The 13033-nt window shown below is 36.6% G+C and overlaps 1 protein-coding gene across 5 annotated transcripts; it reads right to left on the reverse strand.

Annotated features, from left to right (window-relative positions):
* Positions 1-460: 460 nt before the first annotated feature.
* Positions 461-12767, reverse strand: LOC107697025 (tubby-related protein 1). 5 transcript variants are annotated; one of them, XM_016497650.1, is made up of 14 exons: positions 12693-12767; positions 12584-12617; positions 9230-9356; positions 8676-8777; positions 6875-6994; positions 5629-5739; positions 4967-5140; positions 4330-4412; positions 4078-4248; positions 3832-3944; positions 3636-3744; positions 3450-3548; positions 2057-2228; positions 461-1374 (listed from the first exon to the last, which is right to left on the reverse strand). In XM_016497650.1, exons 1-14 carry the CDS (start codon positions 12737-12739, stop codon positions 1241-1243), a joined length of 1596 nt encoding a protein of 531 aa, XP_016353136.1. In that variant the 5' UTR covers positions 12740-12767; the 3' UTR covers positions 461-1240. The 5 variants fall into 5 exon arrangements, with proteins under 5 accessions (XP_016353136.1, XP_016353135.1, XP_016353139.1 ...); XM_016497649.1 differs by having other exon boundaries at positions 8676-8780; XM_016497653.1 differs by lacking the exon at positions 5629-5739 and having other exon boundaries at positions 8676-8780.
* Positions 12768-13033: the final 266 nt, after the last annotated feature.

Below are 13033 nucleotides of genomic sequence, written 5' to 3' on the forward strand. Positions count from 1 at the left end.
ATATTTGTTTTTTTCTTTTTTTTTAAATAGAGCAGCTTTGAAGTGCTCAGACTCGTGTATTTGGTCACAGCTGAAGAATGCACATGTAGAAAAGTGTACATTTTCTCTTTATATTACAGAATTAATACTGGAGAGGACATGTTGGGGACTGAACACATACAGACAGGTGAGAACAAGGCACTTGAAAGTTTGTGAATTCACACAGTAGTCCACAAAGCTTTGTTGAAACAGCACCACCCTAAGGACAACTTCTGTAGTTCATCATAAAGTACATGGTTTAGTAATAAATCAAAAGTGTGTGGACAATTTTAATTGTAGTTTGCAGCTCCACATTTCCCCTCCAGCTTGTCTCAGTGTCTCAAAAAATAAACAAATATAATAATAGTAATAATAACAATAGTAATAATATTAATAATAATAATAAAATAGAAGAAATAAATACAATGAAACAATAGTACATTCATTATTTATTTTCATTCAGCATCTGATTCATTATTTCAGAGATCTCGGATAATTCTCCAAAAGTGGGAAAAATATATGTTTGACAGATATGCGTCACGAAGTGTAATAGAATCGTTCTCGTATTCATGTATTTTTTATGCATCTGTCATGTATCTTTTATGATAAAAAAACAAAACAAACAGTTTTTAGAGTTTATAAAGAAGCATATCCTTGATTTCCTTAATGCATGGGCAGGAAGTAATTAAATATAAATGAACAAAACAAATCACTTTGTTTCAATAGAATATGTTAAAGGAATGCACATTAGACATAAATAGTAAAACAACAACAACAACAAAAATAAACAAAACAATATGATACTATAATTTCAGTATACATATTCTAGTACATTTTAAATTATATATTTTTTAAATGACTTTTAAATGCACACATGTACATTTTTCTGTTTTGCACCTCATATGTGCCTCATATTGCACCTCATAAAACATTAATAAATCTCAGTACAACACAAAATATAATCAAACAAATTTTCAATCACTTTCAGTCATGTTATGTAGCCTGCATTCATCATGTACGTGCAACGCCTGGCTCTGGTGTCAGTTTCTGTTCTGTATCCAGGATAAGTGCATCCCAGTCGCATTCAGGCACAGTGGAAATCATAAAAATGCCCCACATTTTCAAATAACACATCTTACTTCATCGTCCTTCCTGATGATGAAGTTATCGTGTGTTGATTGCAAAGATTTGACTCTTGGTCGAAGAATGTTGTGCCTTGTGTTCATTCGCAGGCCAGTTTGCCATCAAAGCTGGACAGAGCAATAGCAAAGGCTTGCACTGCACACATGGGGTAATTATAGTCCAGAGTGAACATGTCGTCTGCCACCCTTCCAAACTGCATCACAATGTAGCTATCTGAAAAAGAGAGCGTTTACAATCAGGTTAGCTTTTACAGTATGTTCAGGCTATGGTGCATCTCAATAAATTAGAATGTTGTGGAAAAGTTCATTTATTTCAGTAATTCAACTCAAATTGTGAAACTTGTGTATTAAATAAATGCCATACACACAGACTGAAGTAGTTTAAGTCTTTGGTTCTTTTAATTGTGATGATTTTGGCTCACATTTAACAAAAACCCACCAAATCGGGCGAGTACTGGAAAAAGTGGTATCGGTGCATCCCTACTAAAAATGTTTTTTTTATTGGTCTTATGAAGTATTCTAATTTGTTGAGATAGTGAATTGGTGGGTTTTTGTTCAATGTGAGCCAAAATCATCACAATTAAAAGAACCAAAGACTTAAACTACTTCAGTCTGTGTGCATTGAATTTATTTAATACACGTGTTTCACAATTTGAGTTGAATTACTGAAACTCAACTGAACTGAACTTTTCCACGACATTCTAATTTATTGAGATGCACCTGTATAGTAACAACTGAGCACAATTCCAGCATAATATGGAATTATCAAAACAACATATGCTACAAAATTCCAATTTTGTATTTGTAACATTTTGTCCTATTGTAAAGCCAAAAATATTTTTGTGCAATCCCAGTTGAAGAGGTAAAGAATTGTCAATATCGCCAGTATCACTCACTGTCTTTGCTGTGGACGATCTGGAAGTTCTTGACAGAGGCCTGTGTGACCCGACCAGAGAAGTTGAGGACATAGGAAGCTTTGTCATCATTCCAAACTGGAGTTTTGTTGTGGAGTTCAATCAGGTTGTCCATCTGCCTGTTTTGGTAGCGCACAAGTATATTGTCGTTGTCCTTAAAAGTAAAATAACACATTTGTTGTGCATGAATAATTGGTCATTCTAGTGAGTGTTGTAACTGAGTTTCTAAGTTTTATAATAGTTGATGGTTAAGGGCCGTTCGCATAGAATGTAGTTTTGCATGTCAATACATTTCTTTCCCATTGCTTTTCTATGCAAATGTGCACATCTAATCATTGTGCTTGCATCTTTTGCAGCATCTCATGAATGACACATCATTCTAAAAACGCAGCACTTACGTTTAAAGAAGTTAAAGTTGCTTTTTCATTCCACGGCCATGTCTCACATTTCTTCAATGCGAAAACACATTGTTTTTATGGTCCGTAAAAATGTCTCAAATTATGCTATTTTACTGTTATGAAATAAAAATGCATTTGCTAAAGCAACCATGCCATTTTAGCTTGCTTCTCCAAATCTTCAAGCTATTTTACTGTGACACCTTTAACAGGTTTTATACTCGAGTGTTTTATAGAAAGTGCAATACTGTACCAGGTGCTACCGAGTACAGAGTACAGCTACCGAGCAAGTGAAAAAGTGACGTGACACGTGGCCAAGTATGGTGACCCATACTAGGAACTAGTGCTCTGCATTTAACCCATCCAAAGTGCACACACACACACAGCAGTGAACACACACACACCGTGAACACACACCCGGAGCAGTGGGCAGCCATTTTTGCTGCGGCGCCCGGGGAGCAGTTGGGGGTTCGGTGACTTGCTCAAGGGCACCTCAGTCGTGGTATTGAAGGTGGGAGAGAGCGCTGTACAGTCACTCCCCCCACCTACAATCCCTGCCGGTACGAGACTCGAACCCGCAACCTTTGGGTTACGAGTCCAACTCTCTAACCATTAGGCCACGACTTCCCCTCAAGTTTACCACATAAGAAACAAACATATGTAGCTGGTTATGTGATGCAAACATCAAAATGTATAAGTATACAAATCATGCCATGGTAAAAGTGTCCTGAGGTCATAACATAGGGACCATGAGTCTATATTAACCGATAATCTGCCCCTGTAATTATGATTTATGTGAAAAGGAATAAAAGTTGTTGGTGTTTTACTGCCACTAATGTTCACATCAGCCATAAACTGCAGTGAATTGTATAAGTACTTTTTTGGCTTTTGGAGCACGTTTTTTTCAATAAGCCTATGTTGTGAATTTACTTGCTTGCCTTTGTTGTTGCATATAGCAGTGCGTTAGTAACTGAACTCACCGTTCGTGGACGTATCGGCACTCGCTCGTTGTCGTCATCCATGCCTGGGATGATAACAGTCATTTTTCTGGGCCCTTTAAACCCCAACACATTTGTCTCCTGGACAGAAAGACCAGTGTATACTTTAAAAATGAAAGATTTTCTAACCTCCAGGGCGACTGTTGTGGAATGGAAGTGAGCACTCACGTAAATGATAGCCGCTAGCTCTTGCCGGGCGTTAGACATGTCCCTGAGGGCACGGTCAGGGTTGAGACCATTGTCAAACACTGTGAACTTGGTACCCATGAGATTGGATCTGAAGAGATTGCACAAAATGAAGAAAGTGCAATAGCTCAGCAATAATGCATACTAGTTTTGGTACGTTTTTTATCATGCAGGTTACCTCAACTTTCCGATGAAATTTTCTCCGCCCCGTGACAGGTCAGTGGCATCTATGGATATCAAATAATTTGACGTTGCACTCTTTTTTCTTTTTCGACCAGCCAATAGGAAAACCTGCAGGATGGGGTGGAAGAGGATCTCAAATTTGTGTTGGCGATTCACGAGAGCCATGCATTTCAACTCCATACCCTCTCATTCACTAGAAAACCTTGTAGAATTGTCCAAACAAAAAGTGAGAGCAAGTCACCTTCTTGTCATTGTCTAAATGGAGGTAATAGGTGGGGTAGAAGCCTCTGTCCATGCCACGCTTGTCTCGCGTCACTTTACACTTGATGGTGGTTCCCTGAGGTGCAGGCTGAAGAACAAACTCCTCAAGGTCATCAAACTCGATCTCTGGTGATGGAGGCCTCTCCTCCTCCTGTCATGAGAGAGATAATACAGTTCAGATTATACAGATTATACATTCTTTCCCTCAGGATGACATTTACAGTAGTCTTACCTTTTTACTTTTCCTGCCTTTGCCTTTCTTCTTTCTGGGCACTTCTGTATCCTCATCATCACTTTCATCAGGTTTAGCAGCGTCTACATGTTAAACAAGAAGTTATTATATTGTTATATGAGCAGCTTAACAAAATGAATGTTATTTTGTCTACAAGAAATGTGATATTATGGGGAGTTTTACTTGAAAATTTTAAATAAAAGTGCTTGATGTACTATGTACTAGAGCTGAAAAAGTTGGTATAGAAACAGTTTTCACTCAGAAATTGCTAATAAATTTCACAATTACAAATAAATGTGACATTCTGAAGCAGAAAATCTGGAATAGTATTTTCTTGTAAAACATACTCCATTAATCTGTCTACAACTTTCACCATTACATTTCTGTCAGAAATTGAATATGACAGTATGAAGTAGCATGGATAATGTTACTGCAGCCAGAAGATAACAATGTTATTAATCTAGTTTGTATAAAACAATAAACAAAATATGAAGGAAGTCCAGCAAGAGCTGTGCTGTTCCTGGCTGTGGGGAAGCACATGTGCTTACAGTTGTTGAGCTTTTGTCCAAATGTTACAAACAAACAGTTGCAGTTTTTTCCGTGCGAAGAGGGCGTTTACACTTAATCTTTCACTTACTCTTTTTCTTGTTGTTCTTCTCTTTGTCCTTATTACTCTTGTCTTTTTTCTTGTCTTTGTCTCCTCCAGCCTGAAACATGGAGGTGGAGTTGGCAGTGGATTTCTTTTTGCTCTTGCTGGGTTTAGTCTCTGGCTCACTCTCATCGCTGTCAGACTTGGTGACTGGAGCAGATGCTAACAAGATTCAGTCAACAAATTTAACAATTACACTATTAGTAATAAACATCCTTCAAAACACTGTGAACAGGCATGCATTATATTACACTACTTCACTTTTTAAAATAGTTTTAATAGTTTAATAGTTATTTATATGTGTGTTTGTGTGTGTATTGCATTAACTATTTTTCATTATTTATTATTTTTCATCAATATTCATTTTCATTTTTTTTTCTTAATCCAAACAGGATTTTTGTATTAAATCACCATAAATTAAAATACGACCATTATGTATAAAAACTTAAATATTTAAATAAACGTCATAATTAGACTGCAAATTTGCCTAATATTTTATGCATTTTTTTTTTTACCAATTTTATTTTATTTTGAATTTGAGGTAAAATATCACCCAGAGATGTTCTTGTCAGACTTCATGAGATTCACAATCTAGTTGTCTTTAGCAAAACTATGATTAATGTACAGTGTTTTAAGAAAAGTGAAATTACCTTTCTTTTTTCCGATAAAATCTGGTTTATCGCCATTTATCTGAAACATAGAAGCTGGCTCCTTTTTAGCCTTGGCTGTCTTTCCTCTGCTTTCTGATTCACCTTTACTCTCTGCAGAGATAATATGTTGATAAAAAATTATATTAGATAACTCAGTATTTTCCACTATGGTGGGCGGCCTACCACAAAACCTAGAGTTGATGCATGAGTCACTGAAACTAGAGTTCATTCACAGGGTATTTAGCTGAGAGTCATTATGTGATCGTCAAGTTAGGACCTGTTCCCAGAAATCCCTGGGGTTATTCAGGTGCGCCAGCTCCAGATAATCAGCACAGATTCCAGCTGAAGAGCAGTGTCTTTCAATATGGAAATTATGCTACTAATGGTTTAATACATAGAGGACAACCAGAGAGTTTCAGCTTGAATGTCAAAACAGCTTGGTCTCAGAGAGCCATTTGTTCTAATTTCTCCACCCACAATCATTGTTAAACTTTTGAAACATGCTCATCGTGCATTAAACTTGCTCAAATAAATAAAACCTGAATGCACACCCCTGAGGAGTTGTCTGTGAAGGTTTTCATTCATCTAGGTCTTTGCTGAATGTCTGGTAAAACATATTAGTTAGCAGATGGACTTTGTTTTCCAATTGTTGAAGTCGTTCCTCCACTTATCCATGTGGCTTGATCAGACACCCCCTGAGGAGCTCACCATCTGTCTTTTAACAACAGGAAAAATGAGGCCAAGTCTTTACAAGAAGAGCAAATGAATCTCTAAAAGCGTAACTAAAAACAAGAGTCAAATTCACTTGAAAGTCCCCCACTTCCACTCATAGATAAAGCGGAGTGGTGATCTTTAAGACAGATCTCGCGTATTGTTCTGGCTAATCTTCTTAGCTCACGAGATCTAGCTCTAATCCTCTTCCTGAGCAGCAAACCCCCATGCATGTGTACATAACGACATTAAGAGTTACACACACTGAAGCCATTGTCTAACAGTTTCCTCTGACTCGATGCCTCAATTGATTGGCTCAGAGAGCGAAAAACAAGCTAAAAAAACTAATGCTTCAGGATTTCTGTTTTGAGGGACCACAAATACTATTGGAAAACACTCCCAACCCCCCAGCAAAGTTCAAAGTTACTCTTACAATAACATAAATGCTTTTTAACTGTTGAAACTAATGGAGCAGAGCACAAAATGAACCTTGCGCTCATTAGCATGCATTCAAGTGTGAATACCCTCCGCTGACCTTTGGCCTTTGATTTCTTTTCTTTGGTGCCAGCAGGGGAGCTCTCTTTGGTGGTTTTCTTTTTAGTTTTCTTCTGTGAGGTCTCCTCTTCGTCATCCTCGTCATCTTCATCATCGGAATCTGATTAAAAAAACATCAGGGTTGAAGGACAAATCAGATCAATGATTAAAGCAATGAAATAGATCCTAAAACTGGTCAATATCACAGATTCGTGGTCTATGCAAGCCCTATTTCAAGGGGGAAATTACATTTTTTTATTAAAAACGTGCTCTGCTTCTTAAATTACTTCCCTCTTTCACTTAAATGAATATTTCAACCCAAAATGAAAATCTATTTTTTCCCCTACTATGGAAGTCAATGGGGCCCAACAACTGTTTGATTACCAGCATTCTTCAAAATATCTTCTTTTAGGTTCAACATAAGAAAGAAACTCATACAGGTTTGGAATGGCATGAGGGTGAGTAAATCGTGACAAAATTTTCATTTTGGGGTGAACTATTCCTTTAAGTTACCAAGAGGTCTTTATGGAAGCCCATTTTCGCCACTGAATAAAAAATAAAAAAGGTAATTGCTACTTTTTTTCTCATAATTGCGTGATACAAACTAGCAATTCTGACTTTTTTTCCCTCATAATTGTGAGATATAAACTCACAATTCTGAGAACATATCAGTCCCCCCCCCCCCTCAAAATTGCAATTCTGAAAGAAAAGTCAAAATTGTAATAAAAAAAGTCAAAAGTGCTAGATATAATCTCGCAATTGTGAGAAAAAAAGTCAGAATTGCGAGTTTTTATCTCACAATTCTGACTTTATATCTCGCCATTCTGAATTTATAACTCGCAATTGTGACTTAATGTCTCGCAATTGCGAGTCAATATCACGCAATTCTGAGAAAAAAAGTCAGAATTGTGAGATAAAAAGTCGCAATAATCTTTTTTTTTATTTTCTATTCAGTGGCGGAAACGGGCTTCCATAGGTCTTGGTTTGGCTGGTTATCATAGCTTCATTAGCCCCTGCTGGTGGATGTCGTAACTACACTATCTGATTGTAAAAGCGTCCTTGGCTGGCAATATTTTGCAAGAAACATATTGGCAATATATCATCATTGTACAGGAGATGTAGGTTGTAGAAGGTAACGTTTTCTTATTGAAGGGCTCTCAAAAGCATGAAATTGATCATTTCCCCCTGCACTAGCAAGGTTTGTGACTGTTTGTGTTCTTGTGGTGCCATTAGTCAATCAGTGTTGTGCAGACTCATTAGTCACATTGCAATTTTGGTGCAAAATGTAAAATAAAACGTAAAAGAAGGCAACTCGCAATACAATAATTGAGAATGCAAACAGATTTCTGCAGGTTTTTAGACATAATTTGAAACTTACCTCCAACTGCCTGTTGTATAGCGATCCAATCAATTCCCAAAGCATAACAAACCAAGTCCCATTTGGCATTTTTAAATGTACAATTTTACGGTAAGCCTGAGGAAGATAGATTGACCGAAACGTTGCTAATAATTTCATAATGATGCAAGTTTGAGTAGTGTTCAGGATTCATACATTTTTCACTTTTATCCAACACACCTATGAATGATTGAGTGTGTGAGACACTATACAGTATCTTCTATTAAATATCCAGTTTAAAATATTTCATGCAGTATTAAGGGAAAATATGCCGCTTCATTCCCTGTGTATGACCTGGTTACATCGCTGCAACCCTATAGCACCACTGATTTGAAAATGGATGCATGGAACTTCATGTTTAGTATGTATTTATTTGTCCCAGTTGATTATTAAAAATCACTTATACCTTTATTCTTCTTAGGAGTACTCTTGGGCTTCTTTTTTATGTTCTTCTCTGTTGGCGCTTCTTTGTCCTTCTCGGTTTTCTTCTTCTTTACCGCTTTGCTCTCTGCTGAGAAATAAAAAAGTAACATTTGTTGTAACAAGCATGGAGCATTCCAGTATGACACTGGCCCCAAGAAGTGTTCTGACTCTAAGCACTAGACCTGTCTGAATGTCAGTGCACTTTGACTATTTGACAATTGACTGATGAGCAATGACTGATCAACGTGTCCTAGCTGAGTAACCACAGGTGTAGTTCATCAAATTAACTGTGAACTAACATGTATTTCAAAACTGACAAACTTCTTTTTCTGACATGCTTTGCTTTTTGCTATCTAATGCACTGATGTGTAGCCACTGTATGTCTCTCTGAGCACGAACTTGAACATGTGGAAATTCAGTGTCTATGTAACCATTGTTTATTTCATTTCTTAGGTAGCATCCAAATAATCCAAATCCTATAAGATGAAGTCCCAACAGTTGTTAATTGCATGATTGTTTGAGATGCATCAGACTGACTCTTTGAGGGCGTACTGGCCTCTTCGCCTGACAACTCTTCACTCTTTTTAGCTTTGCTCTTTTTGGGTTTGGCTTCAGCTCCCTTGGCCTTTCCAGAATCTGCCTCCGGCTTCTTCTTTTTTGTCTTCTACACTGTAAATGAAGACAATGAATGGCATTCACATTTTAAGCTTTTCCTTGTACATTTTTGTGATGGTTGTGTAAATTTAAGCAGAAGTTTTGAACTTACCCATTGCCACACATCAATGAAAGCAAGCAAAATTATGTACAGAATACATTAGAAAAGTGCATGACTTAATACGTGAGTCTATTATTTAAGCTGTTCATTGAGCAACTTTTTATAAACTATACATTTCACAATGCATCTTTGCAATGTAATAATCATGTTTACACCTTTCTCAAGGCAAACAATCAGTCAAAATATTCTGTACATTCAAACACTTCTCAAACAAAGGAGGTCAAATCTGTTTGACTGGATGTGGCACATTGGTTTAAGATGTGACCTTTTTATGTACAGAACGCAGAGGGAGGCCAAGATTGGTTAAGGATACGGAGAAAGTCTAATTCTTACACAATGTAGGCCTGACGTCACAGCTTACTTCCGTACTGAACGGAGTGGGGAGCATATAATCTGATTAGTTCCGATCTTAAATGAGTATTTATAGACCTCACTTTAACAAAGAGCAAAGACAGTGGGATCCTTGATTACTGCCGCCATGGGGATTTTACTTGCTTAGCGTTATGGAAAACCCCTTCATAGACCATTAGCCACAATAGATTCAAGTGAGATTCTGTATGACAGAAGCATCCAAAAGCATCTGCTTGGCAGGCTGAGAAATATTGACTGGCTAGTTTTTAATTAGAGTTAATGTTTAAGCACTTTTCATAATTTCAGCCATGTCTCCTCAAGGAAAACCTCTTTTGGGTCAGTGAGTTTCAGTGCCATGCTCCAGTGGCCTTGATCAACCCCTCTCTGACATATTCTCTCTCCTTTTCTCCCCCCTTTATGGTTACAAATGTAACAGGATATACAGGGAAAAGGAAACAGATGCAAAAAATATTTCCTGTTTTTGAAAAACACACATTTAATAATATTAAACATGGAAATCTGTTCGAAAGCCTGTTCTTAATTACTTTCAATGGCAAAAATATTTTAGAAAAACATTTTTTTTGTTAAAATTATTTTCTAAAAAATGTTTGACATTCAAAGATAATTGTGTGGATTATTTTATTAATTAAATATTAAATGATTTATTAAATTCTTAAAAATTTGGATTTATTACTTTCATTTTAACCTGGCATTTTAACCAATAAAGAGGTACCAGGAACCATCTAGAACAACAACGAGCCAACTCAGTCCATTTGCTGCCAATATTACGAAAGCAGTGCTTTCCTTTTCCAAAGCCTTTCTAAATCCTGCTGACAGGAAAATACAATCAATTCGATGATCAAAGAGTCAATTCAAGTCAATCAAGATATTACACAATGCCTAGACTATGAACTATACCTATCTTAAAGGCTAAATGCTCCCTTGACTTTTTTAATCCAGTGCCCAAATGTATTGCCTTATAGGTAATTTATTCATAAAGAAAAAATATATTTCAAAACAGCTTGAATCCAGTTATATATACAGCATTCCTGACACTAAAGTTGGCATAAAATATTGACAAATTCAAATTAAATGGCTTTCCTTTAAGGGAATATGTTAGATTGTATAGGTTATGGGTAGATTAATATTAATAACATATAGATTCATGGAAAAGATCTTGAGGCATTGAGGCAGAATGCGTCTTTAAGGTGCATTGTTCCCTGCCATATTAAAATATACATATTGGCAGGTAAACTGGTTATAAGGCTCTTGAGAACTCTGTAAATCTCAACCTACTGCATGTTATGTCCTGCAAAACAACAAATCGAGGGGTGAGAACCAGAAGGGCGTAAGTGACTTTTGACCAACTTTACAGGAGGGCCAAAACAAAAAAAAACAGGCTTAGTATGTTCAGAGTTAAGTCTTTTGGTTTCTAATGAATAACTCCAAAATTATTAAGAATTCACTTGTATCCAGGGCCAAAACAAAAACCAACAGGCTTAGTATGTTCAGAGTTAAGTCTTTTGGTTTCTAATGAATAACTCCAAAATGATTAAGAATTCACTTGTGTCATTTTGGCAGTAGAAAGAGCTCATCAAGAGCTTTCATATCTCCTTTTCACCCAAAATGTCACTTACGCCCTTCTGGTTCTCACCCCTCGAAATAGACACGAGTATGTTGACACAAAACCCTAATCAATCAAACAGACTTGCATTAACTTCATTTGACAAACCTAGGCTTGTTCAGTACCTTCTAGATCACAGAGCTACAGTATGTATGCCTGGTATAAAGTGATAAAACATTTACTGCCTAAAACATCCAGTATTATATCGATTTAAGACATTTATATCTTCGTTTAGAAACTAGAAGCTCTTTTCAGCTCTAAGACACGACAGCTAAGATGTACCTTCTCTGAAGACATGGCTATTGAGATGACATCGGTTCAATAGTAAAAGTCCAGACAGGAGAGCAGATGAAGCTGTCGTGTGTGTTTATATGAGTGTGTGCTGAGGGCATCAGTGTGGCTGATTATGAAGGCTAGTTTAGTCCAGAGAACTTGATAATAGGATTCGGTGTAAAGCCCATCTGCCTCCGGAGCAACCAAAACAACTCAAGAGGAATGTACCATCTACCGACACAATAAATACAACTGCAGAATGAGTCTCCTTCATTACGCTCTCAGATAAAAAAAGCTGTCAATGGTGTAGTACACTTTTGAAAGTACCTTATGAGTACCTCAAAGTTACATATTAGTAGCTAAAGTGTACATATCAGTACCTCCATGGTAGGTACTGTCATAGACGCAGCTTTTGTACTTTTTTTTTGTGAGCGTGTTAGGTACAAATGCTAAAAGGTACCTTACTGACCCCGAAATGGTACCTCAAAGATACATACTAGGACTTTAAAAGTTCATAATACAACAAAGTTACACCTTTTGAAAGGGTATTAGTTTTGTACCTGTTTTCTGAGAAAATTTGAATAAAAAAAGATAAGAATTTTGTAATATCTTAGCAACAGCAACACTCAAACTGCATCAGCTCTATAGGTTTGTGTGGAAGAGCTGAAAAATTGATATCTGAGATATTTATTTAATAACTTTACATTTAATTTATCCAAGAATGTTATTTATTAGGAGTTCAAACGGAAAAAAAAGTGTGTTCTCAGACTTTTTGACCCACATTAAAGCAGACCTGTACTTGAATGGAGACATATTGAGACATGCATAAACTTACATAAACACAATGTATACTTGATGTATAACTCACCTGTATTGACCTTTTGGAGTCATTGTTAGGAAGGCTAAGATATAAATCAGCATTATTAGCAACAAAGCAGATTAATTTATTACAATATTTGTAGTAAAGCACTGCTCACCTGTCTTCTGTCCAAACCTCCTGTAAGATCTCTTTCTGCAGAGGCATCAAGTGAAGATCACTGAAGATCGCAAAACCTCCCAATTCTTCTCGAATAAAATCTCCAAAGCTCAATCAGTCGGTTGAATCAAAAAAAAAAAAATCTCAGTGTTCATCAAAGCATGCATCAAAATTACAACTAATAATCATTAACTATTTGTTTCCTCCTTCTCTTGTTTTCTTTAGTTTCTGTGGCCTATAAGACATGGCACGTCTTTTGCACTTGAAAACATACAGGTTGGGTTTTATTGGTCGTCTTAAAAGGCCCATAAGATGAAAGTGCCGTTTCCCAGCATACATTTA

Source organism: Sinocyclocheilus anshuiensis, unplaced genomic scaffold (genome assembly GCF_001515605.1).
Source record: "Sinocyclocheilus anshuiensis isolate Anshui unplaced genomic scaffold, SAMN03320099.WGS_v1.1 scaffold130, whole genome shotgun sequence".
Classification (NCBI taxonomy): domain Eukaryota; kingdom Metazoa; phylum Chordata; class Actinopteri; order Cypriniformes; family Cyprinidae; genus Sinocyclocheilus; species Sinocyclocheilus anshuiensis.

Bases quoted from the DNA above. Each gene is read 5' to 3' on its own strand.
- LOC107697025 (XM_016497649.1), bottom strand. From the start codon at position 12,739: ATGCCTCTGCAGAAAGAGATCTTACAGGAGGTTTGGACAGAAGACAG. The intron at 5,740-6,874 runs GTCAGCGGAGGG...TTATCTCTGCAG, and splicing joins AAAGAAATCAAAGGCCAAAG to AGAGTAAAGGTGAATCAGAA. The intron at 3,745-3,831 runs GTAACCTGCATG...CAATCTCTTCAG, and splicing joins AATTTCATCGGAAAGTTGAG to ATCCAATCTCATGGGTACCA.